General features: G+C 40.3%; 1 protein-coding gene across 5 annotated transcripts in view; it reads left to right on the top strand.

Annotated features, from left to right (window-relative positions):
- Positions 1 to 24,040, top strand: part of CHFR (checkpoint with forkhead and ring finger domains) — a 45,135-nt gene that overhangs the window by 5,131 nt on the left and 15,964 nt on the right. For 3 of the 5 annotated variants that reach the window (XM_082066660.1, XM_082066657.1, XM_082066658.1), the window contains exons 4-17: positions 332 to 441; positions 4,451 to 4,510; positions 4,665 to 4,877; positions 5,855 to 6,070; positions 6,794 to 6,950; positions 7,190 to 7,344; positions 7,918 to 8,080; positions 10,732 to 10,874; positions 11,275 to 11,394; positions 11,695 to 11,778; positions 12,498 to 12,568; positions 13,548 to 13,635; positions 13,812 to 13,919; positions 16,167 to 16,239. In XM_082066660.1, the coding sequence (XP_081922786.1) occupies positions 332 to 441; positions 4,451 to 4,510; positions 4,665 to 4,877; positions 5,855 to 6,070; positions 6,794 to 6,950; positions 7,190 to 7,344; positions 7,918 to 8,080; positions 10,732 to 10,874; positions 11,275 to 11,394; positions 11,695 to 11,778; positions 12,498 to 12,568; positions 13,548 to 13,635; positions 13,812 to 13,919; positions 16,167 to 16,239 (1,761 nt within the window). Of the gene's footprint in view, positions 1 to 331; positions 442 to 4,450; positions 4,511 to 4,664; positions 4,878 to 5,854; positions 6,071 to 6,793; positions 6,951 to 7,189; positions 7,345 to 7,917; positions 8,081 to 10,731; positions 10,875 to 11,274; positions 11,395 to 11,694; positions 11,779 to 12,497; positions 12,569 to 13,547; positions 13,636 to 13,811; positions 13,920 to 16,166; positions 16,240 to 18,185; positions 20,006 to 24,040 lie in introns of those variants that run through there. The other 2 variants (XM_082066661.1, XM_082066659.1) reach the window with 2 other exon arrangements.

Below are 24,040 nucleotides of genomic sequence, written 5' to 3'. Positions count from 1 at the left end.
AGAACTTTTTTAACAGAACTCCTGTTGCCTTTTCCTGAAAGGGTGAGCAGTCATCTAATTATTTTTGAGACATGGGCCAAATGTCAGGGATCTTGTGTCTGTCTGTCTGTGTTTCAGATACCATTTCTTTACCAGTAACTGCAAATGAGCTTTGAAGCTGCAAATGAGCTTTGAAGTCCTAGTAGCTCTGCACTTCTGTCTGGCTTACATTCTTTTTGAGAGAGCCAATTGTTTGTTTGTTTTTAATTAAAAGTATCTTGTGTTTTCACTTCCTTCTCCTATGTAATTATGAAAACATTTATGCTAAGTTATCTTTTCTTTCTTTTTACAGTACTAATGGAACAGTAATTAATAAACTGAAAGTAGTGAAGAAGCAGACACACCCTTTACAGACTGGGGATGTGATCTATGTTGTTTACAGAAAAAATGAGCCAGAGAACAGTAAGTAAATGACATTTTTTAAATGGCATGCTTAGTAACTTTGAGTCATGAGAGAAAAAAATATCAGTACACCCTGGGGGCAGGGTGAGGGACATTAATAGAAGACTTCCTGAGCTAATTCAGCCCTCAGACCATTATCCCCTGTTAGTAGTCCAAGCTGGCAGTGAGCACATTAATAGAAGTACCAAGACAATTAAAAAAGACTTTAAAGCACTGGGTCGGTCAGTTCATGGGACAGGAGCACAGGTGATATTTGCCTCAGTTCCTGTGCTGTCTGGGATGGATGAGGAGCTAAATAAAGAGAGGAGTAGAAAAGCCCATCTCATTCACAGGTGGCTAAAGGAGTGGTGTCACCATCAACATTTTGGTTTTTTTGACCCTGGGGCAAACTCCATGGTACCTGCTCTCCTCAAATCAGATGGGCTTCATCCTCCTAGGAAGAGCAAATGGACTATAGCCCATAAGTTGGCGGGGCTGATCAGGAGGACTTTAAACTAGGTTTGAAAGGGGAAGGGATTGAAACTGGGCTCTCCAAAGATCAGCCTAAGGATGAAAAGCCTGAATTAAGAGTGAAATCAGCAGCCCACTGTGCATGTACACTAATGCACGCAGTATGGGCAACAAACAAGAGGAGCTGGAAGCCATCGTGCAGCAGGAAAGCTATGACGTAGTTGCCATCACAGAAACATCATCCTGAATACGGTCACACAGCACCTTCAGGATGGGCAAGGGATCAGACCCAGCCAGCATGGGTTTAGGAGGGGCAGGTCCTGTCTGACCAACCTGATCTCCTTTTATGATCAGGTGACCCACCTGGTGGATGAGGGGAAAGCGGTAGATGCGGTCTATCTAGACTTCAGCAAAGCCTTTGACACTGTCTCCCATAATATACTCCTGCAAAAGCTGATGGCCCGTGGCTTGGACAAGCGCACTCTCTGCTGGGTTAAGAACTGGCTGGAGGGCCGGGCCCAGAGAGTGCTGGTGAATGGGGCCGCATCCAGCTGGCGGCCAGTCACTAGTGGTGTCCCCCAGGGGTCAGTGTTGGGGCCAGTCCTGTTGAACATCTTTACTGATGATTTAGATGAGGGGACTGAGACCATCCATCATCAGCAAATTTGCTGATGACACCAAGTTGGGAGGGAGTGTCGACCTGCTGGAAGGCAGGAGGGCTCTGCAGAGGGATCTGGATAGACTGGAAAAATGGGCCGATTCCAATGGGCTGAAGTTCAACAAGGCCAAGTGCCGGGTGCTGCACTTTGGCCACAACAACCCCCCGCAGCGCTCCAGGCTGGGCACAGAGTGGCTGGAGAGCAGTCAGACAGAAAGGGACCTGGGGGACTAATGGACAGGAAGCTCAACATGAGCCAACGGTGTGCCCAGGTGGCCAAGAAGGCCAAGGGTGTCCTGTCCTGTATCAAAAACAGCGTGGTCAGCAGGACGAGGGCAGTGATCCTTCCCCTGTGCTCTGCATTGGGGAGGCCACACCTGGAGTGTTGTGTTCAGTTCTGGGCCCCTCAGGTCAGCAAAGAGATTGAAGTGCTGGAGCGGGTCCAGAGAAGAGCAACAAGACTGGGGAAGGGACTTGAACACAAGCCCTGTGGGGAGAGGCTGAGGGAGCTGGGCTTGTTCAGTCTGGAGAAGAGGAGGCTTAGAGGTGAGCTCAGCACTCTCTAGAACTACCTGAAGGGCAGTTCTAGCCAGGTGGGGACTGGTCTCTTCTCCCAGGCAGTCAGCAATAGGACAAGGGGGCATGGGCTTCAACTCTGCCAGGGGAAATTTAGGCTGGAGAATAGAAAGCAATTCTTTGCAGAGAGAGTGGTCAGGCATTGGAATGGCTGCCCAGGGAGGTGCTGGACTCACCGGCCCTGGAGGTTTTTAAACTGAGATTGGACATGGCATTTAGTGCCATGATCTAGTCAATGGACTGGAGTTGGACCAAGGGTTGGACTGGATGATCTCTGAGGGCTTTTCCAACCCAGTCGATTCTGTGATTCTGTGAATAGAGTATTACTCAATTTAAACATTAATAAATTATTTGTCTTAAAGACAGGTCTCTATAGAAGAGATCATGGATTTGCCAGTTTTTACAAGGACAAGTCTGAGCAACTGTCTAAAATTGAAATGTGCCTAGAAGTAGTTTTGGAAGAACTAATGCATGGAATGGTAACTAATGAGGTCCTGATCACGTGGCCAGTGTTTCTTTTAGAAGTCCAATTGCCGGGGCAGTTAGTGATACTTTATATCTCACATTGAAGCAATTTTTGGCACAGGAAGGAAAAGCTGCAAAAGCATATTTTTGTGTTGTTTTTGTTTTGTTTTGTTCTAAAGAGGGAAGAGGCAAAATGAGAGGGAAGTGGGGAAAGTCCTATAGTGAAAGTAGAATTAGTAAACCTGGAAAAAATATTTGTATAGTCTTAAAGAAGAATCATGGCTTAGATGCGTATAATTCTTTTCAGGAATCATTTTCAGGATGATGCAATTTGAATAACATAATTAGTTAAAAAAAAACTTAATGGAGAGTCTTTCCTCAAAGGGAAAGCCAAGCTGTTGTCAGGCAGGAAGTGATGTTCTTTCATATGTTAACTGGGTAAAAGTCAGGGAACAAGGTTTAGGTGTAAATGCTCAGCTTTTGCAGTGGAGTGAAATTTTAAAAAGATTTAATAAATGGTCTGTGCTGGCATCTGTCTTAAAGATGTTCATAAATGATTTGGGAAAGGATAACCACTGAGGCAGCAGAACTCCCATACCTGTTCATTTCATACCATTTAATTTCATTCATTTATGCAGGATCATTAAATTCAGTGCTGACTGAAAAGACTTACAGAAATAATTTAATTGCTCATTATTATGAAATAACAGATGGGGTTCAACTTTGATAAATGCGGGAGAGAGGGACTGGGCCTGCTCTTTTTTACGTATGTGTTGTGAAGCTGCCAACTGCTCTGTCTATTAGCATGCAATTTTTCTTTTAAGTGTAAAATATGTCATATTTAAATTTTAGTAGAGAGCATTCGCTTTCTGGAAAAGACTTATGAAATTGGTGTGAATTTATGTACAGATAAATCACACAGATTTATGCTGTCTGATAGTAAATGTTACAGGAAGAAGTGGTAAGTTATATTTGTCTGTATGGCTTATCCCACAAATCCTTTCTCAGATGACACTATTGCAGTTGGTTCTGCTTGGAAGAACTCAAGCAGATTTTCCAGGTCCTTTGTAATGAACTGAATCACTGATTTTTGTTTGGGTTAACAAATATTTGAATTACCAAGCATTCAGTTTTGCTTTTTCAGCTTCTCCATCTTCAAAGACTGAGAGAGAGTTTAGATTTGGCATGCCTATTTGGCGGTTCTGAGTAGTTTTGAAGGAAGCAGTACTATAACTTTTTTGAAAGGATTACTACAAACTAAGAGAGTCTTACTTGCTTCTAGGTGGCTGGAGATGAAAAGTAGTAGCAAGTTAGGGGAATCTTTGGAGCTGTATTATGTCGAAGTAAGATGGAGAAGAAAGGGATATTATCCAGATGGCTTTACTAATAGATAATAAGTTAGTTTCTGGATGAAACTTATGACATGTCCTAATCTCTATTTTTGAGAGTTCATGTATCTCACAAAGAAATGAAATAAAATTGATCGAAGAAGTTGAGATGTGAGCTCAGAAATAATAAGCTGCTTCGAAGAACTTTCCTTCAAGTATCAGTAAAAATACAGCTTGTTCTGACACAGAGCAGATTTTATGTTTAAATGATTAAGCCTCTGATTCCATGACTGGCACAAGTTAAACATCACACAAAACCTGCTCTACCTGGTTTCCTGAGAAGAAAAGATCTTGCTATGCTGTTCCTAATTGCCTCCTAAGTAGGAGTATTAATGTTGTGACCCCTCATTTGCCTCTTCCGTTGACAGGCTCTTTGGGGAAGCAGCCACTTGTGAACAGAAGTTGTTTATGTGAGATTAAGGTTAGTTAATTTTTGTTTAAAGATTCTGATAAATATTTTGTTCTCTTTCAGATGTTGCTTATCTTTATGAATCCTTAAACACAAAACATGATGCAACTCAACAACCAGTAGGTAAGGAAGTAATTCAAGATCCATGAGAAGGAGCTTTAGTCTCCAGGGACTAAAGTACCATTTAGAGAGAGTTTGTTTCCTTGGAATTCGGAAGCCACAGTGTGGTGACTATCACACCGATCTTTTTCTTTCCTTTCTCCCCTTCTGATTGTAGAAGTTAATGTAGAAAAGCAATGCCATGTGACCAAAGATACCTCAAGTACAGGAAGAAGTAATGATGAGACCCAAATTACCTCATCACTGTCAGCTACTCAGTCTTGCTATGAGGAACCGCAGCCATCTACTTCTACATCTAACCTCTTTAATGCTTCTTCTACCTCTCTTATTGAGTCTGCATCTGTTCAGCAGGATAATCCTTCTACATCTGGTAAGAACTGTGTCAAGTATTTAAAGGTTGATATCCCATCGATTGTTACTCTGGTTTTGAATTTTAAGAAATTAATCTCGTACCCCATGTGGGTCTTCAGCATTTGCTTTGTAAAGTTCTAGTGAAAATACCAGGTGGATATGTGCATTTTAACTTTCAGAGTAGGCAGGGTAAATTCTGCTGGACGAGTAAGGCAATTGTGAGAATTGCTTATGCTCAGAGGGGCAGAAAATGCATGTAAATACCAAATTGTTCTATCTTTACATTATGGTTTTGTAGAGAAGCACTGGTGAAGACTTAGCAAATCTATGTGGCTTATATAACAACATAAGTAAATATGAGTGCCCATGCAGTCATTCCAAGAAACTGCTCTAATTTTCAGTGTTACTGCTGCCAATCACGAGTCTGCTTTCCCTTGCTTAGAGCTCAAGGCCAAAATACACCACATGGATCCCTAATCTAGTATTTTGCATTACACTGGCAAGTGTAGTACCCCAGTGCTGCGTAACTCTTAAAACAGAACTGGAGCAAGAACAGTTATCTAGAAAATGGCATTTGTCCACAGTTCGTTGGGACTTTTTAAACATGCTTGTATGAAAATAAAGCTTTGTGGTGATCCCGACCTGTTTTGTATGATCAATATTGCATAAATGCTCAGTCTGGTATCTTTATCAGGAAGACTTGGTGTAGGTAATGGTCTTTTGGATAAAGACTAATGAATAAAGTTTAAAGAGGAATGGAGATTTTAAGTAGGGTTACACGACTAATAGCTTGTTTTTCCCTCATGTCTTCCAGTTAGTCAGTTTGGCTCAGAATTCATTTAGTATACTTATGCAGACATTGCTTTTTTGCTCCACTTTTTCCTGTTTGGACGTTTGGATTGATGCGTGTGCATCATCAGTGTTTGAGTACTGGTTGTTTTCACGTGTCCTGTATCTCTGTGCACCTGTGTTCGTGTTTCTGTTTTTATCTTGCAGGATCACAATCCTCAGTTTTCACTCCTGTGCCTGCTTTCCCCATCTTAGAACCCGTGTGTCTAACAGCGCTGCATGGCGAACATGAAAAGCCGGACATGAATACTGAAACCTCTGCAGTCGCTTCTGAAAACACTGACAAAGCAAAAGCAGAATCAGATTCTCGAAGTATGGGGGAGGAGGGATGTTTGGAACCTGCTAAGAAGAAACTAAAAGGAGGCTAGTACAATACTACAGTGTTGTGCAACGTACCCTGCACTCTTTTATTTTAATGTTATTGTTGAAAGTTAGTTTCAAAAACTTAATTAGAAACTTAAAACTATGTTAATTTTTCACAGAAGCCCAGTGAGATTAACAGAAACAAGGATCATAGAATAATTTGGGTTGGAAGTGACCTTGAAAGGTCATCTAGTGCAACCCTCCTGCAATGAGCAGGGACATCTTCAACTAGATCAGGTTGCTCAGAGACTCGTCCAGTCTGGCCTTGGATGTTTCCAGGATCTGTGCTTATTTATCTTTATAAATATGAAATAAATTCAAAATGCATGCATGTCAAACCTTGAAGGTCTTGAGAAGTTATGTTAGTAGGGAATAGGTAACTTTTTTCCTCCTCACAATGTTATTTTATGTTTTAGTATTGTATTAAATAAGAAAAGCAAACCTCTCATTCCACCTCTGACACCCCAGATTGAGTCAGGTCAGCTGTCATCAGTCCTCCTTCAGTTTGTTTCTTGCTTATTATGGGCTTGATTTCTGGTTCAGTGAAAATAATGTCTTCAGTAGGAGAAGCTGTAATGTGTAAAGCAAGAACCTTTAGTGGGACCATTGCAAGTGAACAGTGAATCGGTGTATATCTTTCACGTCTGTTTTTAACACTTAAAAAAATACATTAAGAAAAAAACCTTCAAAAACTACATACTATGGAATCTTCTGTCTTCGTAGGTGAAGGTGCTTGTCCACATCTTCCACCAGCAGCTCCGAGTGAACGTATAATTAAAGTTGGCTCTGAAGATGGAAAAACATCAAATGTGAAACCAGATAAGATGGAAGAAACGCTGACTTGCATTATCTGCCAAGAGCTGCTGCATGACTGCGTAAGGTACGTATGACTGAGAAAAGCTGTAACCATGTGGTAATAACATAAGTTTAGTGACAACTGTTTGAGGAGGCCAGGATATTTAGGTTTTTGCTAGCCCTTCTGAGTGCCACCCCACTCCACTATCTAGGTAGTTAAACCAATGCTAAACAGTTATGTGGGTGTTATGAATGTATCTGAAAACCAAAAGATTTGTGTTTTGACTCAATTTCTTTCATTGTTTTCATGTTTGTGTTTTCCAGCTTGCAGCCTTGCATGCATACTTTTTGTGCTGCCTGCTACTCAGGATGGATGGAAAGATCTTCTCTATGTCCAACTTGTCGTTGTCCGGTAGAACGTATTTGTAAAAATCACATATTGAACAACTTGGTTGAAGCTTATCTGATTCAACATCCAGGCAAGTTGTACAGTGTGTGTAACAGAATCTGATGTATTTCACACATTAGTTGCATAATTGATGTATGCACAGACTGTTGTCTGTTTAATTTCTATGTGTGTTTTAATTTCTGTTTTCTCTGATATGACTGTAAGAAAATGGCATTTAATATGACATAATAACTTCTTGTAATATTTCAAATACTGGGTGAAAATTGAAGGTGATTTAATGCTATAACTGAGTATGCTAAGAATTCTTTATTTTGCTGCTTAATCATGAGAAGGATGTCAGTTCTATCAAACAGAGGATACTAACTAATTAGACCACCTAAACCCAGGTACTTCTGAAAAATATACTTTAATTTGGATTTAATTAACTTTCATCATGTCCTCTTGAAAAGAAAACTTAAGTACACTGCATTAACAGAGAAGGGAACTTAACTAAGATCTTCTAGAACTCTGTTATCCAAAAATATTTTTATGGAAATGAAAACACAGTAATTGTAACACTGTAACTGTGTTAATAAAGCAGGGTGGGGATAAGGGATGCGAGGTATACTTTTCTCTGGAAATTTGAATTTGATTCTCATGCCAGATAAATGTCGTAATGAAGATGATGTACGTAGCATGGATGCTAGAAACAAAATTACTCAAGACATGTTGCAACCTAAGGTACGGAGATCTTTTTCGGACGAGGAAGGAAGTTCTGAAGATTTATTGGAACTGTCAGATGTAGATAGCGAATCTTCAGATATCAGGTATGTCTATTTAATCACAGAATCCCAGAATGTCAGGGATTGGAAGGGACCTTGAAAGCTCATCCAGTGCAATTCCCCCCGGAGCAGGAACACCCAGTGAGGTTCCACAGGAAGGTGTCCAGGCGGGTTGGAATGTCTGCAGAGAAGGAGACTCCACAACCCCCCTGGGCAGCCTGGGCCAGGCTCTGCCACCCTCACCGGGAACGAGTTTCTTCTCAAATTTAAGTGGAACCTCCTGTGTTCCAGTTTGAACCCATTACCCTTTGTCCTGTCACTGGTTGTCACCGAGAAGAGCCTGGCTCCATCCTCCTGACACTCCCCCTTCATATATCTGTAAACATTAATGAGTCACCCCTCCATCTCCTCCAAGCTAAAGAGCCCCAGCTCCCTCAGCCTTTCCTCACACGGGAGATGCTCCACTCCCTGCAGCATCTTGGTGGCTGCGCTGGACTCTCTCCAGCAGTTCCCTGTCCTGCTGGAACTGAGGGGCCACAACTGGACACAAGATTCCAGGTGTGGTCTCCCCAGGGCAGAGCAGAGGGGCAGGAGAACCTCTCTGACCTACTGACCACCCCCTTCTAACCCACCCCAGGTACCATTGGCCTTCCTGGGAACAACGGCCCAGTGCTGGCTCATGGTCCCCCTGCTGTCCCCAGGACCCCCAGGTCCCTTTCCCCTACACTGCTCTCTAATGGGTCATTCCTCAACTTACACTGGAACCTGGGGCTGTTCCTGCCCAGATTCAAGACTCTATACTTGCCCTTGTTGTATTTTGTTAAATGTTTCCCCGTCCAACTCTCCAGCCTGTCCAGGTCTCTGGATGGCAGCTCAGCTTCCAGTGTCAGCCACTCCTCCCAGCTTGGTGTCATCAGCAAACTTGCTGACAGTCACTTTATTCCCTCGTCCAAATCATTGATGAACATATTGAATAATACCGGCCCCAGCACTGACCCCTGAGGCACTGCACTAGATCCAGGCCTCAACTGGACTCTTCCCCATTGACCACGACTCTCTGGCTTCTTCTCTTCAGCGAGTTCACAGTCACCTCACTACCCGCTCATCCAGACTGCACTCCCTCAGTTTAGCTGTGAGGATGCTGGGGGAGACTGGGTCATATGCCTTACTCACGTCACGGCAGATCACGTCCACCGCTCTGCCATCATCCATCCATCTTGTTATGTCCTCATAACAGTCAATGAGGTTGGTCAAGCACAACTTCCCCTTGGTGAAGCCGTGTTGACTGCCCCTAATGACCCTCTTTTCTCTTGAGATGGCACCAAGGAGAAGTTGTTCCATCAGTTTCCCAGGGATGGAGGTGAGGCTGACCGGTCTAGAGTTACCCGGGTCCTCCTTCTTGCCCTTTTTGAAGACTGGAGTGACATTTGCTTTCCTCCAGTCCTCAGGCACCTCTCCCGTTTCCCAAGACTTGGCAAAGGTGATGGAGAATGGTCCAGCAATGACCTCAGCCAGCTCCCTCAGCACCCGTGGGTGCAGTCCCTGAACACTGACCAACTGTCTTGGGCCCCTTTACCTTCAAGCAGCCTTGCCCATGGGATTTCCCCCAGCAATTGGCTGAAAAGACCAAAGTTTGTCCTGCTGAAATCCAGGGTTGCAATTCTGCTTGCTATCCTGCTCCTGCCTCATGAGATCTTGAACTCCACCATGTCATGGTCGCTGCAACCAAGGCAGTCCTCAACCTTTACTGCTTCAACCAGACCCTGCTTGTTAGTGAGGATGAGGTCCAGCAGTGCACCTCTTCTAGTCGGCTCCTCCACCCTTTGCATTAGAAAGCTATCATCAAGGCGCCAAGTTGTGTGCTAAATTAGGTTTACTTATGTTTGAATGCAACCAACAAACGGAGCTGGTTTCATGAACGTTGTTATTACAGTCATTGCCAGAATGAATCTTATTTTTGTTTTCAGGTAAGTTCATTCTTACCAGTAATTATCTTGACAATTATATTGCCCACCCTGCTGAACCTCGAACAGTCAAGAAAAAAATAAGTAAAATTAGAACTTCCTAGAAGTCCAGCAAGATTCAGTTTGATGAACAGTTCTATCCTGAATTGTGCAACAGCTTTCACGTGAGACATGTGAAATTGCCTTTTCCAATTATGAATTAGATGTTGTTTTAGAGAAAACAGGTTTCTGGCTAAGATCTTGTCAGGAGATAAAGCAGTGCATGGCCCTGTGAGTGTAGCTGCAATCATTGTCCCTTCTTATGTGCCTGAATTGCATACTGGAGCAGCTGTTGACCTAGGGATTCCCAGGCAACAATATATCTCCTCTTTATTTCCAACAGCATTTTTTGGTCTATGTCTAGAGGGGAACAGAAGAACTCTTCCTGTAATTATTCCAGCTTTGTTCCTCTTGTTCATCTTGCTTCCGGTCACACTGCCTTTTGTTTTTTAAAAAAAAAACAAAAACCCAAAACCTACTTGAGGAATACTACAAAATAGCTTTTGTCTGTTACAGCTACAGCACTCTTCACAGCTATGAGGTGCTGAGTTATGTAAACTTCTATATATTACAGGATGAAAAAATTCCAAATTTAAACTTGGAAAGTATGACCAACCCTATCTAGCATAGGGATACGAGTTATATTTGCATTTGTTGGGTGTGATCTCCTATGACCCTATTTTATTCTTTCAGTCAACCATATATAATATGCAGACAGTGCCCAGGGTATCGAGGACACTCTGTTCCAACTCTGCCTGGCATGGGACAAGAGACAGAAGCAGGAGGAATGCAGGCTCTGGGAGATGCGCCGTCTACATCTGCCGACTTCCCTGCAGGTCAGTCTCCTGAAATCTTCAGTAGTGCAAGACTCAAAGACTACAGCTCGTACACTCAATATGAACTAAGCAGGCTCACCCTCGTAGTATTGCAAGAGTATCGCCGCTTTGTGTAGGTGTCTTTTCAAATATGAGATTTGACTGTGTTTTTTCTATAGTTGTCCAAAATAGTTCTTGAACTGCTTTACATATTGAAACATTTTACACACCTACGTAGTTTAGAGGTCTGAATGCCATTTTTCTGCTCTCTTATGGAATCTTTGTAAAAAGTTATGTGTCTTGTTTGTTACTTTTAGATTTTTATGTTGCTGATATTCGCTAAGATTTCTAGTCCAGATTGCAGTTGTGTACGTTGTTCAGTCTGTCCGTGGGTTTTTTTCCCTGTTTTTAACTCGTCTAGCTGTCCAGGAATACGTGTGTCCTGCTCAAGGAAGCCATGTGATATGTACCTGCTGCTTTCAGCCCATGCCCGACCGAAGAGCGGAGCGTGAGCAGAATCCTCATGTTGCTCCTCAGCAATGTGCGTACTTTTTTTAAGTCTTGGCTACAGAACTAAGTCTCTCTTTATTTTAATTAAACATGAGTTTATTTTGAAGAGTGTTCTTTATTTAAATATTCTTTATCTGGACTCTTATAGTGACAGCATGAAAGAATCTTCCTTTATAAAAGTTATTATTCCTCTATAGAATGTATTTTAAATTACGAAATTGTACTGTTTTAACTAAGTTTATCAGGGTTCTATTGTTATTGATTTATAAGAACAATAACTGAGTTTTGTTGTGTGCGGGTCTTTACAGGGGTTTTCTTTGTTATTTTACAGGTACAGTTTGTCTGCAACCCTTCTGTCACTTATACTGGGGCTGCACTCGGGTGGCATGTTTTGGCTGTTTGGCACCATTTTGTGGTATTGTGGAATAATTGTTTCTTCTGAGCCTGCTCACTTTGCAATAATGTCTGTCTGTCTTGAAATTTAAGTAATTTAAGAAAAATAATAGATTAGTTTGTAGCACAGTGATGCAAAAGGAAACTAAGCCTGTGTACTCAAGTGACAAACGTAAAACGTTCTCGAGGGGTATGTGTCTTAACTTTGAGAGGTTTTAACTTCTTGTCTTCCTATTATGTTGACTTTGAAAACTACACTTGTTAAGCACAATGCTTTCGTGTGTAAAAAGAATTAGTGTATTTCAGCCTAGTAGGAGAATCATACAGATCAATGCAAGAGCACTGAACATCTGATGTTAACTGATTAGAAAAGAACCGTACCTTTTTAAACTTGCAGACTTCTGAAACTCCAGGTTTTAGACATTTTTAAAAACATATTGGAACAGTTGAAAACACTTGTCTAGGGTTTGAAGCTAATAGAATATGCTCTAATAGTGCTGTTCATTTGTGCAGATTAGTAATAGTGTTTGTGGACTAAAGGTAAAATGGTAAAATCTTAATGTCTTGTCTCTGCCGCTGGACGTTATATATCACTTGCTTTAGCATATGTTGAATGCTGTCATTTACTTGGTGCTCACGAGTCTGTGCACATTATTGCAGGAACAGAAGAATCTTGAGAAAATGTGTGAGGCCTATGGGGTTGGGAAAATAAATAGTAACTTTTCTTCTTTTTCTGATTAGAAATAAATCTTGGTGATAAGTGTTTAGATGGAGTCCTAAATAACAACCACTACGAGTCAGATATCCTAAAGGTATGTTTTGAAATCGTTATGTGTGATGTATAATACTAAATGTACAAAGATTAAGAAATACTCATTAATGATAGTGATGAGCTGCCTAACAGTTACAGTGGCAGCATTGTGTCACTTTCAGCAACTCATTCTAAAAGGCAAATCTAAAGAGCTGGAATGTTCAGCTGGACTAAGTTACAGTTTCTGCATTTTGATTGAAAGCATTTTGGGGTGATAACCTGACCCTTTCAGTCTCTGTGTAAGCAACATTGTATTCTAGATATGCGTTCCGTTTAGCATCAGCTCTTCCTGTACCACCCGAATTAACAACAGTAACAAAAAAAATCACTTTCATGCAATCCTGATGTTTAATTTCTCCAACATGTGTGTCTGACGGGTGCCAAGAAAGCCAACATCCTAGGCATAACATCTGAATTTGACTTTAAATGACTGGTAGACACATTGTAGAATTCAGATATATTTATTTTACTTGAATGAAGTATTTGTTAGGGAAGCCAGTTTCTACAGTCTAAAGTGTGACATCCAGAATAATAATTAAAGATAAAAATAATTCACTAAAAAATATACCAGGAAAGCCAGACTTGTCTGGAAAAAAATAAATTACCGAGTTAAATTTCACACTAAGTTGCCTGGAAAATATTTTGCCCATACCATAACGGGGTTATCTAAATTAAGTAAACTGCATGAAATCTTGATTTAAGGTAAATGAGAGTGCGACTGAAATTCATCTGCTTGCATTCTTGTGGCAAAAGTAGGAATCTTCTGAAGAAGAAGATACTGAGTGGAAGTTTTTATTGGTGATCTGAAAGTAGCATGCTAATTAAGTTAAACGTGTTTCATGTTTACTTGTAGTCAGCATCAGTCCATTTTGAAAACCTAGTTAGATCTAGATTTGCAAATAATTGAGGGTGAATGGCTTGATAACTCTTTATAGTGTTGGAGATCTTTCTAAATTAAACACTTAAATTGTTCTTTTCAGGATTACTTGGCATCCAGGGGTTTGACATGGAAAAATATGCTAAACGAAAGTCTCTTAGCTCTTCAAAGAGGTGTTTTTATGTTGTCAGGTATGTGTTAAGTTCTTTTTTGTCCATGGTGTAACTCTTTGTCTCTATACAACTCAGTAATATTACCAAGAGTTTTGAAGTTCTGTGTACATAACCAGCGCCATCGTGACATTTTTGTTCAGTCTGATTTCTCAAGGCTTTCGCTGACATTATGTAGAAACTGCTTTTCTCCCCAGATTACAGAATTACTGGGAACACAGTGCTGTGCTACTGTTGTGGCCTTCGCAGCTTTCGGGAACTTGCCTACCAGTACAGGCAGAATATTCCTGTTGCTGAATTGCCAGGTGGGTATAGCTTTGCACAGTAAGGGGGGAAAAGTCAAAGTGTTAAAGTCAATTTCATCCTTGGATCTTCTGTTCAAAGCCTTAGATTCAAATGTGATGTGACGTGGGATTTTATTTTAGTTTTTTTAGTCCTCAGATTAACAGAGACATCCCTTTGTAGGGGGTTGGGGTTGTTTTAGCTCCTTCCCGTAGCCCAGTGCAAATCTCTTTGTAGTGCTACTGTCTTATGCTGGTTGATTTACTTGTTACCTGCTAAGTTTGCATTCAGGTATTGTCAGACTTCCTAATGGAACCTTTTCAGTATGATTTCTCATCTGTAGAATAAATATATTGTCATGGTGAAAAGAGGAATTCACTGAAGTCCAGAATTAGTGAACAGGAACTAATTGCTCTAATTTATTTTCCTATTTAAATTGTTAAAATTATGCACTTCCTGAACAATTTCACATTTTACCAGCTTTCAACTAGGAACAAGAATGTTGTCATAAATTAATTCTAAATCTGTTTGCATTTACAGTTTTAGTAAAAAATAGCATGCAAGCAACTGTGCCTCCTTCAGTCCCAAATCTGTTGGGAACTAAAGCTCTCCCAACAGTCTCCTTTTAAAAATTACTTCTGTCCATCTAGTTGCTGTTGTTAGCAAGAGCTTCCCTGTCTCTAACTGTTGATAACTCTGGTTCTGCTGCTGTGCGTGATGCAAGTCAGTCTACCTTGTTTCTCCTTAGTATTGGTATGTATTATATTGTAACAGCCCGCTGGACAGCTGAGTTATAATGTGTGCAAAGTGGGGGAAAACGAACAAATTCTGTGCAAATTTAATAAATTCTTCATTTGTATGGAAATGTATCTAGATATATGCCCAGCGTCTTAAATTGTATAGTCCATCTCTATTAAACTAAATGGTAAAATTTCAGTTGATGGCACTGAGAATAGAATCCTTTCATTTTAAGTCTGCATTAGCCTAAGATTCAGAATAATTTTTCTGTCCTTCACTAAGTGGGTGCCCTGGTGACAGAAGATACAGAGAAGGCAGAGTTACTGAATGCTTCTTTGTCTCTGTCTGTTCTGCTGGAGGCTGTCCTGAGGAGCCCCGCACTGCTGAGGCCCCAGAGGAAGGCAGGACAATGCAGGAGTTTGTATTATTCAATATGTTCATCAATGATTTGGACGAGGGAATAGAGCGACTGTCAGCAAGTTTGCTGATGACACCAACCTGGGAGGAGTGGCTGACACTGGAAGCTGAGCTGCCATCCAGAGACCTGGACAGGCTGGGGAGTTGGACGGGGAAAAATGTAATGAAATATAACAAGGGCAAGTGTAGAGTCTTGAATCTGGGCAGAACAGCCCCAGGTTCCAGTATAAGTTGGGGAATGACCCATTAGAGAGCAGTGTAGGGGAAAGGGACCTGGGGGTCCTGGGGACAGCAGGGTGACCATGAGCCAGCACTGGGCCGTTGTTCCCAGGAAGGCCAATGGTACCTGGGGTGGGTTGGAAGGGGGTGGTCAGTAGGTCAGAGAGGTTCTCCTGCCCCTCTGCTCTGCCCTGGTGAGACCACACCTGGAATCTTGTGTCCAGTTGTGGCCCCTCAGTTCCAGCAGGACAGGGAACTGCTGGAGAGAGTCCAGCGCAGCCACCAAGATGCTGCAGGGAGTGGAGCATCTCCCGTGTGAGGAAAGGCTGAGGGAGCTGGGGCTCTTTAGCTTGGAGGAGATGGAGGGGTGACTCATTAATGTTTACAGATATATGAAGGGGGAGTGTCAGGAGGATGGAGCCAGGCTCTTCTCGGTGACAACCAGTGACAGGACAAAGGGTAATGGGTTCAAACTGGAACACAGGAGGTTCCACTTAAATTTGAGAAGAAACTCGTTCCCGGTGAGGGTGGCAGAGCCTGGCCCAGGCTGCCCAGGGGGGTTGTGGAGTCTCCTTCTCTGCAGACATTCCAACCTGCCTGGACACCTTCCTGTGTAACCTCATCTGGGTGTTCCTGCTCCATGGGGGAATTGCACTGGATGAGCTTTCCAGGTCCTTTCAACCCCTGACACTGTGATTCTGTGTGATTCTTTAAGTGTTTGCTTTGTTTCTAGAAAGGTGAACCAGCATAGTTTACAGTCATTTTTTGCCAATCATGTCTTGTTTCTCTACAAAGCCTGCTCTGAGTAACCACAATTAGCAGTGGTTTAATAATCTACATCACTTTATTTAATGACTTCTGTAACAAATGTAGCCTTTCATTTGCTCTTCTTGTAGTTACTGTCACGTCACGTCCTGACTGCTACTGGGGACGCAACTGTCGAACTCAGGTCAAAGCACATCATGCCATGTAAGTTATACAATTTAGAAAGTGGTTTGGGGTGTGGTGGTTTTGTGTGCTTTTTGTTGGTTTTGTTTGGTTTTGTTGTTGTTTTAAAAAAAAATCTCTGTGCCAGAAATGGCATGAATAGCACTCCTGCAGCATAAGCAAAACTGTGTGAGCTTTTGGGTTTTTTTTTGTCATTTTTGTTTTGAAAACAACTTTGAAATAAGCCCTTCATGCATGTCAGAAGGGCACCACTGGCACTTGTAAGCTGATGTAAACTACTGCTGACACTTCTGGAGTCTTGTTTTCCATCGGTGACTTCCCCTTCTCCAGTGTTTTAACACACCTGGGGGACATGGACTCCTGGTGTCTGGTCATTCACGAGAAATGCCCATGTAAAATAAATCAAGGTCCTTGATTAAAAAAAAATCGAGGCCACTGATAACCAATGCAATTTCATTCTTATGAAAAGATGCATGTGTTGTGAGACAAGTATGAAAGATTTGTAAATCCAAACCTAAGAGCTAACTTGTACCAGGGAGGGTAGAAAAATTCCTTTTTATGAATAATTCTCTTAAATTCTCAGTGCAAATTAAGGTAGAGGAGCTGTTACCCCTTATTGAGAAACTGCTTTAACAAGTAGTAGATTCTGCAGTATCTTTCTAATGCTTCAATGAACATATACGCTTAGCGTAATTCCTTTAATATTTCAGGTACTATAGGTTGAAAATAACCAGCCTGTACAGCTCATGCAAGCAAATCACAAGGAAGACTTGTGAAGTATTCATCCCCAGTCTCCTACAAATTCAGAGGGTTTTACCAAATAACTTTCAAAAACAATTTGGAGTTTAAGTTGCAGATATAATTCAGAGCAACCCTGCTATATGTAATTTCAGGTTACAGGACTGTGTTCCCAGAGATTATTTTGTTTTGAAATGTTAGAGAGTTAATTCAGGATCAAAGCCCTCACCCGTTGGCATTGTGGTAGATAATTCCATCTAGAATGGAAATGACTCGGGGTTTTTCCTTTTTTTTCCTTCTCATTTTTTCTTCGAAGCTTTAGCTGTTCTAGAACTTTGTTGGCTACTGCTCTTAGTCCCTAAAATCCACAAAAGCAAACAATCCTGTCATACCACTCCTAGATATCCAGTCATGTTGTTTTTCTTTTAATTGAGTCAAACTATTTTGGTAAGTAGGTTTGTTTTGTAAGCAAGGTTTCTTTCTAATCTTTGATTTAATTCATCAAGAGGGAGAAAATTCATGGTGTCTCTTGCATCATCTCTTCCACTTCTGTACATATATACACACTCAACACCCCAACTGTTAGTTAAGTGTCAGTTAAGTGTCAAGGGGATGCATAACCCGAGTAAGAGAGAAGCAAAGAATGAATAACGAGATGTTTTTGAGAACTGGAAGACAGTGCCTCATAGAAAAATTGTGTTATCTGTTTAGTTCAGGAAGACAGACATGCCGTTTCCACATCACCTAAATAATACAGAGTGAGAAATACTTGTCTTTTCCTTTCCAGAAGAAGCTTCTAAGCCAGTGAAAGAACATGTTTATGTTGAGAACTGTCATTACCCTGGTTACTTCTGCTTCCTAGTGACTTGCTTAATGTTGTCCACTACAAATTACTAGTGTCTCATAGGGCAAAATTAATTCATTGATTCCTGTTTAATTGCTTTCTGGGTTTGAAGCATGCAGAAGTATAAAGGAGTGTTTTAGTAACAGGTTTTCTGTGTACATAATAAAGCTAACAAGGGTTAATCAGGAGAGATGTTGAAAATCCTGTTACAGATAACATGGTACTAGAGTATGATCTAAATGGATTCTGAAAAATGGGTATGTTAGCATGTAAATGTTCTGCTTTAAAGTGCTTACCATTTAAAATACTCTGTGAAGGACTTTTTTTTTTATGTTGCCTGACTTCTGAGAACTTTGTTACAGTTTAATACTTTTTTTTATTTCAGGAAATTCAATCACATTTGTGAACAAACACGATTCAAGAACTGAAAACTCATAGTCAGTAGTGAGGGGACAAAAACCTGTTATACTGCTTGTACAGTGTGGGGTTTCAGGGGGTCTTCTCTGTTCCCCCATAGCAGGGAGTCAATAACTTTTGCATCAGGTAATCTGGTGTGAACTTCTTGATTTGTAGAATTTTACAGCTGTACGTGAATAAGGTAGGGGGTTCTTTTTTCAAGAAAGTACAGCAAGCATTGCATTCCATCCTCATGACTACAGTGTCCCTGTATCACTTCAGTGAAGAACACAGAAATCACACACACACAAACCAGCCATATTTTGGGAAGACCTAAGAATAAGGAGTGTATTTGCACTACTTGTGAAGAAACTAATAAAATCCTTAGACTTAAAATAGAAATGTTTTGTAAAAGTATCTGATGGGTATTTCAAGAGCCATTAATATTTAAGAAGGAAATTGTCAGTGTATATTTGTAACTGCATTTTGTGGTAGTCTGATATTTTCTCACTACCCATTGCATTTGGGCTAGAAACCACATTAATTTTCACTTTAAAAAGAAATCTGTCCATTAAACAGCCTTTTCAACTGAAAGCTTCTACCATATGTGAAGTGTTATAGTGGAAGTAACAGAGTTTCTTTTCTTAGTTTAGTCGTGTTGGTGTTTCTATTCGCATTAAATTGCAGAAATAATTGCACAAAAATTGGAAAATCACATTTAGAGTTGGGGTAATATTTGAAGCAGAACAGACTTCTGCTAGTATTACTTCTGTAGTGGTTTCTATCAGAAGACCAAACAGTGCTTTTGACATAGGGCAGCCAGTAGGACACACTGGTTCAGCCTTTGTTGAATTTTTTTGGTTTGATCCCATGTGTTAAATACGTACCTCTGCCCCGCAGCTGTTCCCTAGCGTGCGTACACTGGCGAACGTGTAGAGAAAGCTATAATTTAAAACAGAAAATAGCAGCTTTACTGGAAGGAACAATCTAACGGAAAATAATTTAGTTTGGACAAATTGTAGCAATATGGACCCATTTCTGGGTGGAGTGAGGATGATGAAGGGGAGCTCTGGTGACCCTGACATAAAAAAATGTAGATTTTTAGATTCATGCCTTCTGCAAAGCTCATTCACGAAATTTAAAATAAGAAATAAATACCACACAACCCACCCTCCCGTGCACAAACGCGTATGATCCGAACTGGCTCACGATCATCTGGTAGCTAATGATGACAAATCTCAACTGGGACCAATTTTTCTTTTTCTTGGTACACAGAAGAGTAGAACAGAATGAGAAGAAAGCATACAAAGTTACCTCTGTGGATACGGTAGTGTGTTGTTTTTAAGTATGCCTTATTTTATGAGCAGGATTTATACTTCAATATTAAAAAGTGTATACACTATCTTGTGATATAATGGAGCACAAATGATGCAGCACATCGTGTCTACTGGTGTCAGTGAATTAAACGACTATTTATAGTAATGCACATCTTAATATGAATGCTAATTAGAATGATGCATTTCTGTTTAGATTTTTATTTTTTAAAAGAGCTGTTGCAAGGTGGGTCTGTTGACCATGCCTGTTGACCATGCTATTAAAATACACTTTGGTGTGGACTTCTCCTAATCTCTGGGCATTTTCTCCTGTGAGTAGGATTGAAATTGTATCTGGAATAATACTTGAAACTTCTTTTAACAACAATGGTGTGTTTCTGTCTTTTAGTGTTATTATCAATGTTCTTTTGCTTCTGTATTTGTATTTTATGTTTAGATTTTTTTTATTGGTAATTGTATCTTCTCAGGACAACCATTCCCAGCTGGTTTTGATCTCATTTTCATCTCTTGCTGTGCACGTAGCAAATTGAGTGTGGTTGTGGAGATCAAACCTTTGCACATGAAATGCAGAAATGTGCTTCGTATTCTCATTCAGCACTTCCCCCAGGACGAGCTTTCAGCGCGGACTTGTCGCTGTGCTAGTGTCCAAGGCTCCTGTGCTGATCTGTGGGTTTTTTGGGTCAAGATTATGGTGTCTACAGAACTATGTACAACCTCGCTTGCACTTACTTCAGTTATATTTATATAGGGATGTATTATGTGACTTTAAGAAAAAAAAAGGGGAGAAAAAGCAACAAATTCATGTACTTAACATCTAAACTACCTGTGCAGTAGAGGTTCTTCGAATTCCTTTTATAAACCCCTCTTCATTTTCTCTGTTACAGGTAATTAATCTGCCTTTCTATGCATATAGGGTTGCGGTAGTGCAATGGAATGAAGGGGAAATTTTTGTCACTTATATTGTAGCAGGAAGAGATGAGAAATTAACTTTCAGATGGGGAGGGTGAATAAATCCTGATCTTTTTATGCTCTTAAGTAAGTAAGAGTATCTGTCATGGGTATTACATACTCTATACGTTAGACCTTTTTAAATGTATAGTTACCAGGTGATAGTTAATGTGATAAATGTATGAACTATGCTTGGTGTAATTGTTTAAATACTCTAAAGGTGCAGCCTATTTTTAACCTAAAGCACACTCCCACCTGCTTTATAAGAGATACTTGGAAGCTGATCATGAAATGTGGTAGAATAGATGTTGTGAAAACGGAGGTGATTACGGTAGGGTTTGACATAGTGGTGAACAAGGTGTGTAGTCTCTGTCTTTGAGAAAGTTCTTTTATAAAGAAGGTGGAGAGCAGTTCTTCCAGTTCCCTTTTGTGATTTATTTTTTCCCAAACTAAGAAGTTATTAATTAAAAAAAAAAGAAAAAAAAAATCACTGAAGTTGTCTGTTTCTGTTTCTTCTGTGGCATATTCTCTCACCACAGAAATGGATGTATGCAACAGTTTCTAATGCTTGGTCAAGCGATCAGTTATTTGAATGTTGAGATTTCACAACTAAATATCATCCTTAACTCGTCATTCGAAGAAATTTTCTGAAACTTTAAAGTGTCGGGTGATTCACAAAGGATCATCTGTATTTCTACTGGACTTATAACTAATGATGTAAGCAAAAAACTATTAAATACAATTCATTTTTGTCAACAACTTCAAGATACTGATAAGTAAGAAAGTTTACTACTTTAAAAAAAAGTGGATAATATTTTAATTTCTTGCAACACTGTAAACACTGAGGTGACAGTCATTACACCTCTGATGTAATGGCAGGCTAGAGAAAATTGTTATAGTGTTCTTTACAATGACCTAATTTGTATAAATTATAAGATTTCAAATGGCTACTATTAGTAGAATGTTTTTTCTGAAGATAACTTTTCCCTTGCTGAGTAAATAGGAGGCCCTGTCTGCTCCCCGTTCTGGTGTGCAGGACAGTGGGCCAGAGCTGTTAAACTTCAGACGGCAACTTAGAGTCTGAGGAGTTTTGTGCTGCTGCTATTCCCACGTTGAAGCTGGCTATCCTTCAATGGTATAGCTAATCCATATTGCTGCTCTTAAACCAGCTATCATTTGTTCTTCAGACTAAATTTAAAAGAAATGCAAACTCATGGTTGTGTAATGTAAAAGTGAAAATGCTGTGCTGTTCTGTACAACATAAAGACACACTGATAGACCTTAAAACTTGTAATGGTTTTGGCGTGCCCTACACTTATATTGGTGGATTTAAGTGTGTTAGACTCCGTTATGTCAACCAGTGACGTGTAACTAATTTAGTTTGAGGAAGCTGCTGATTTTGGATTTATGCCCCATCAAGTGATCAGTTCTGGCACAGCATAAGCTTTTCTGAGCATTTCCTCCATAAAGGATAAAGAAAGACAGTAGCATGGTTGTGAGAAAGAGAATACAATATATGGCCTTTTGCAGCTGGAATAGCTGTCAGTGTCCTCATCTCAACAGTTAGTGCTGATGTGAGAGCTCTTAGTGTCTCAAGTATTTGAATCAGCAGCTGTGTAGGAAAATTTGTGTTGAAGCTCTGATACTGTTTTCCTTTAATTTAATAGAAAAATTGTGGTATTTGACAGTCAAAGATCCATCATTAGCTCATTCATTCTGCCATCAAAATACATCATTTTTGTATCTATTTCGAGTCTTCGGCTCTGATGGCTTAGCCTGCAGCAAGAGCTGAGGGAAATCAATTGACTCAGCGGGAAGGGGTTAGGCATTTGAGAAGAGAATGCTCGGTTCTAAATTGTGCTCTGAAAACCTGGTTTCTCATGGCCTCTTAGAAATTTCTACTGGAAGGCAGCCTTATTTTGTACAGTCTGCCCCTAAAAATAAACCAATAGTCACTGCATTACTGGAAGTTAGGAAAAGGATCTCTTGGTTTTAAGAAGAACGTGTGGGGGTTTTGCAATTTTCTGCCTATTTTATCTAACATTGTTGCTGCATGATGTTTGGGAGCTGAAGTACCACTTATACCGTTCCAAGGAATAACTTCCGAAGAAAACTAATTATACCATTTCCCACAGTAATGCTTAATATGCAAAGATTGCTTCTAAATCTGCTTTTCAGGTCATCCTTCTTTTCTTCAAACTTCACCATTTTGACTTTCAATGAGATAATTTCACCCTTAAGCTCATTAGTTTCCATAGGAAATGAATTATAAAAAAATGCTAAGTGTGCCGTATGAGGTTTAACATCAAAGACATTTCTAGACAGACCATGAATATATGTTGAAGCCATATTTGGTCTCTGTTGGGTATTCTTTTCAGTGCTGCTGAGTTTCACTTGCTTGCTTTTGTTAGGTAAGTGTTGGCTCAGGACTTATCTTTTCCTTGCAATGCAAATTAATGTTGAATTGTTTAGAATAAAATCTAGTAGCTGACTGGACCGCTTGAGTCAGATGTGTCACGTTACGGCTCATGCCTTTCTCATGGAAGAACAAACAAACCACAGCTGTAAGTAGGATGCTTTGTAACCAACTGCTCTTAAAGGTTGGATTTCTGAAAGGAAACCTCAGTTCATGTTTCTGCTAGGAAGTTATAAGCTGATTTCTTGCTCCCCTGAAGGCTCAAAGTTGGGGTTCATTAGCTGCATGTTAAATCTTTGATTGTTTTCCCATTGAAACTGTATTCTCAACTATTTTAACCACTTGACAGTAAGAAACCTAACCCATAGAATTCTTGTCAGGCCGTATAGCATCAGGCTTTATTTTGAAGCTCTGTTCCTAACAATGGAAAAATAGGGAATGCCCACATATTTTTGTCCTTTTCAGTCTACCTAACACACTGGCTAGAGGGATTGTCTACCATACTCCAGAATAATTAATTAAAAAAAGCCCAAGTGAACATTATTCAGATCCAGTTTTACTGAAAGTAATACTCCTCCTGTTAGCTCCATAACATTTTTTGACTTTTTTTTTTCTTCCCATGCAATTGTGATTGAAATGATTTTCCTCCTCCTCAGCAAGTGTTTAGCATGCTTATCCCATTTGCTGCTTGGTTACAGTATGCAGAGGAGCACAGTGAAGCGACTGTATTAGCACAAAAGTAAAACGGAATCCCGAGCTCATGCATGAGCTGTGAGGGTTTCTGTCATTAAAAAGTGGCAGCATGGCTCTCCGAAGTAATATAACTGCTAGCAACAGAATAAATGCCATAAGTAACGCTATTTAAAAACTAATCCTAGTCAATATTTACAGCTGAAAATATTAGAGCACTTTATTCCACCCGGAGCTTTCAGAATTTCTTAAATTTGTGCTGTGACTTTGTCAAGGTTGAAGGCAAGGCGGCACTAAACCGTGGCAGACCCTGCTATTCCTTCACCTCCCACCACCCCTTTCCTTTACATTGGAAAGATGATAAAGATAAGGGGAAAGGAAGAGACTTAGACTGCAAGTTGGAGAGTTTTAAGGGGTTTTACTAATGCTACTAATAAATAGAGATTATATACAAAC

The sequence above is a fragment of the Streptopelia decaocto genome (assembly GCF_964273445.1).
Source record: "Streptopelia decaocto genome assembly, chromosome: 15".
NCBI classification, from domain to species: domain Eukaryota; kingdom Metazoa; phylum Chordata; class Aves; order Columbiformes; family Columbidae; genus Streptopelia; species Streptopelia decaocto.
The sequence above is the reverse complement of the archived record's forward strand: the minus strand, read 5'-3'. Positions and strand labels throughout refer to the sequence as shown.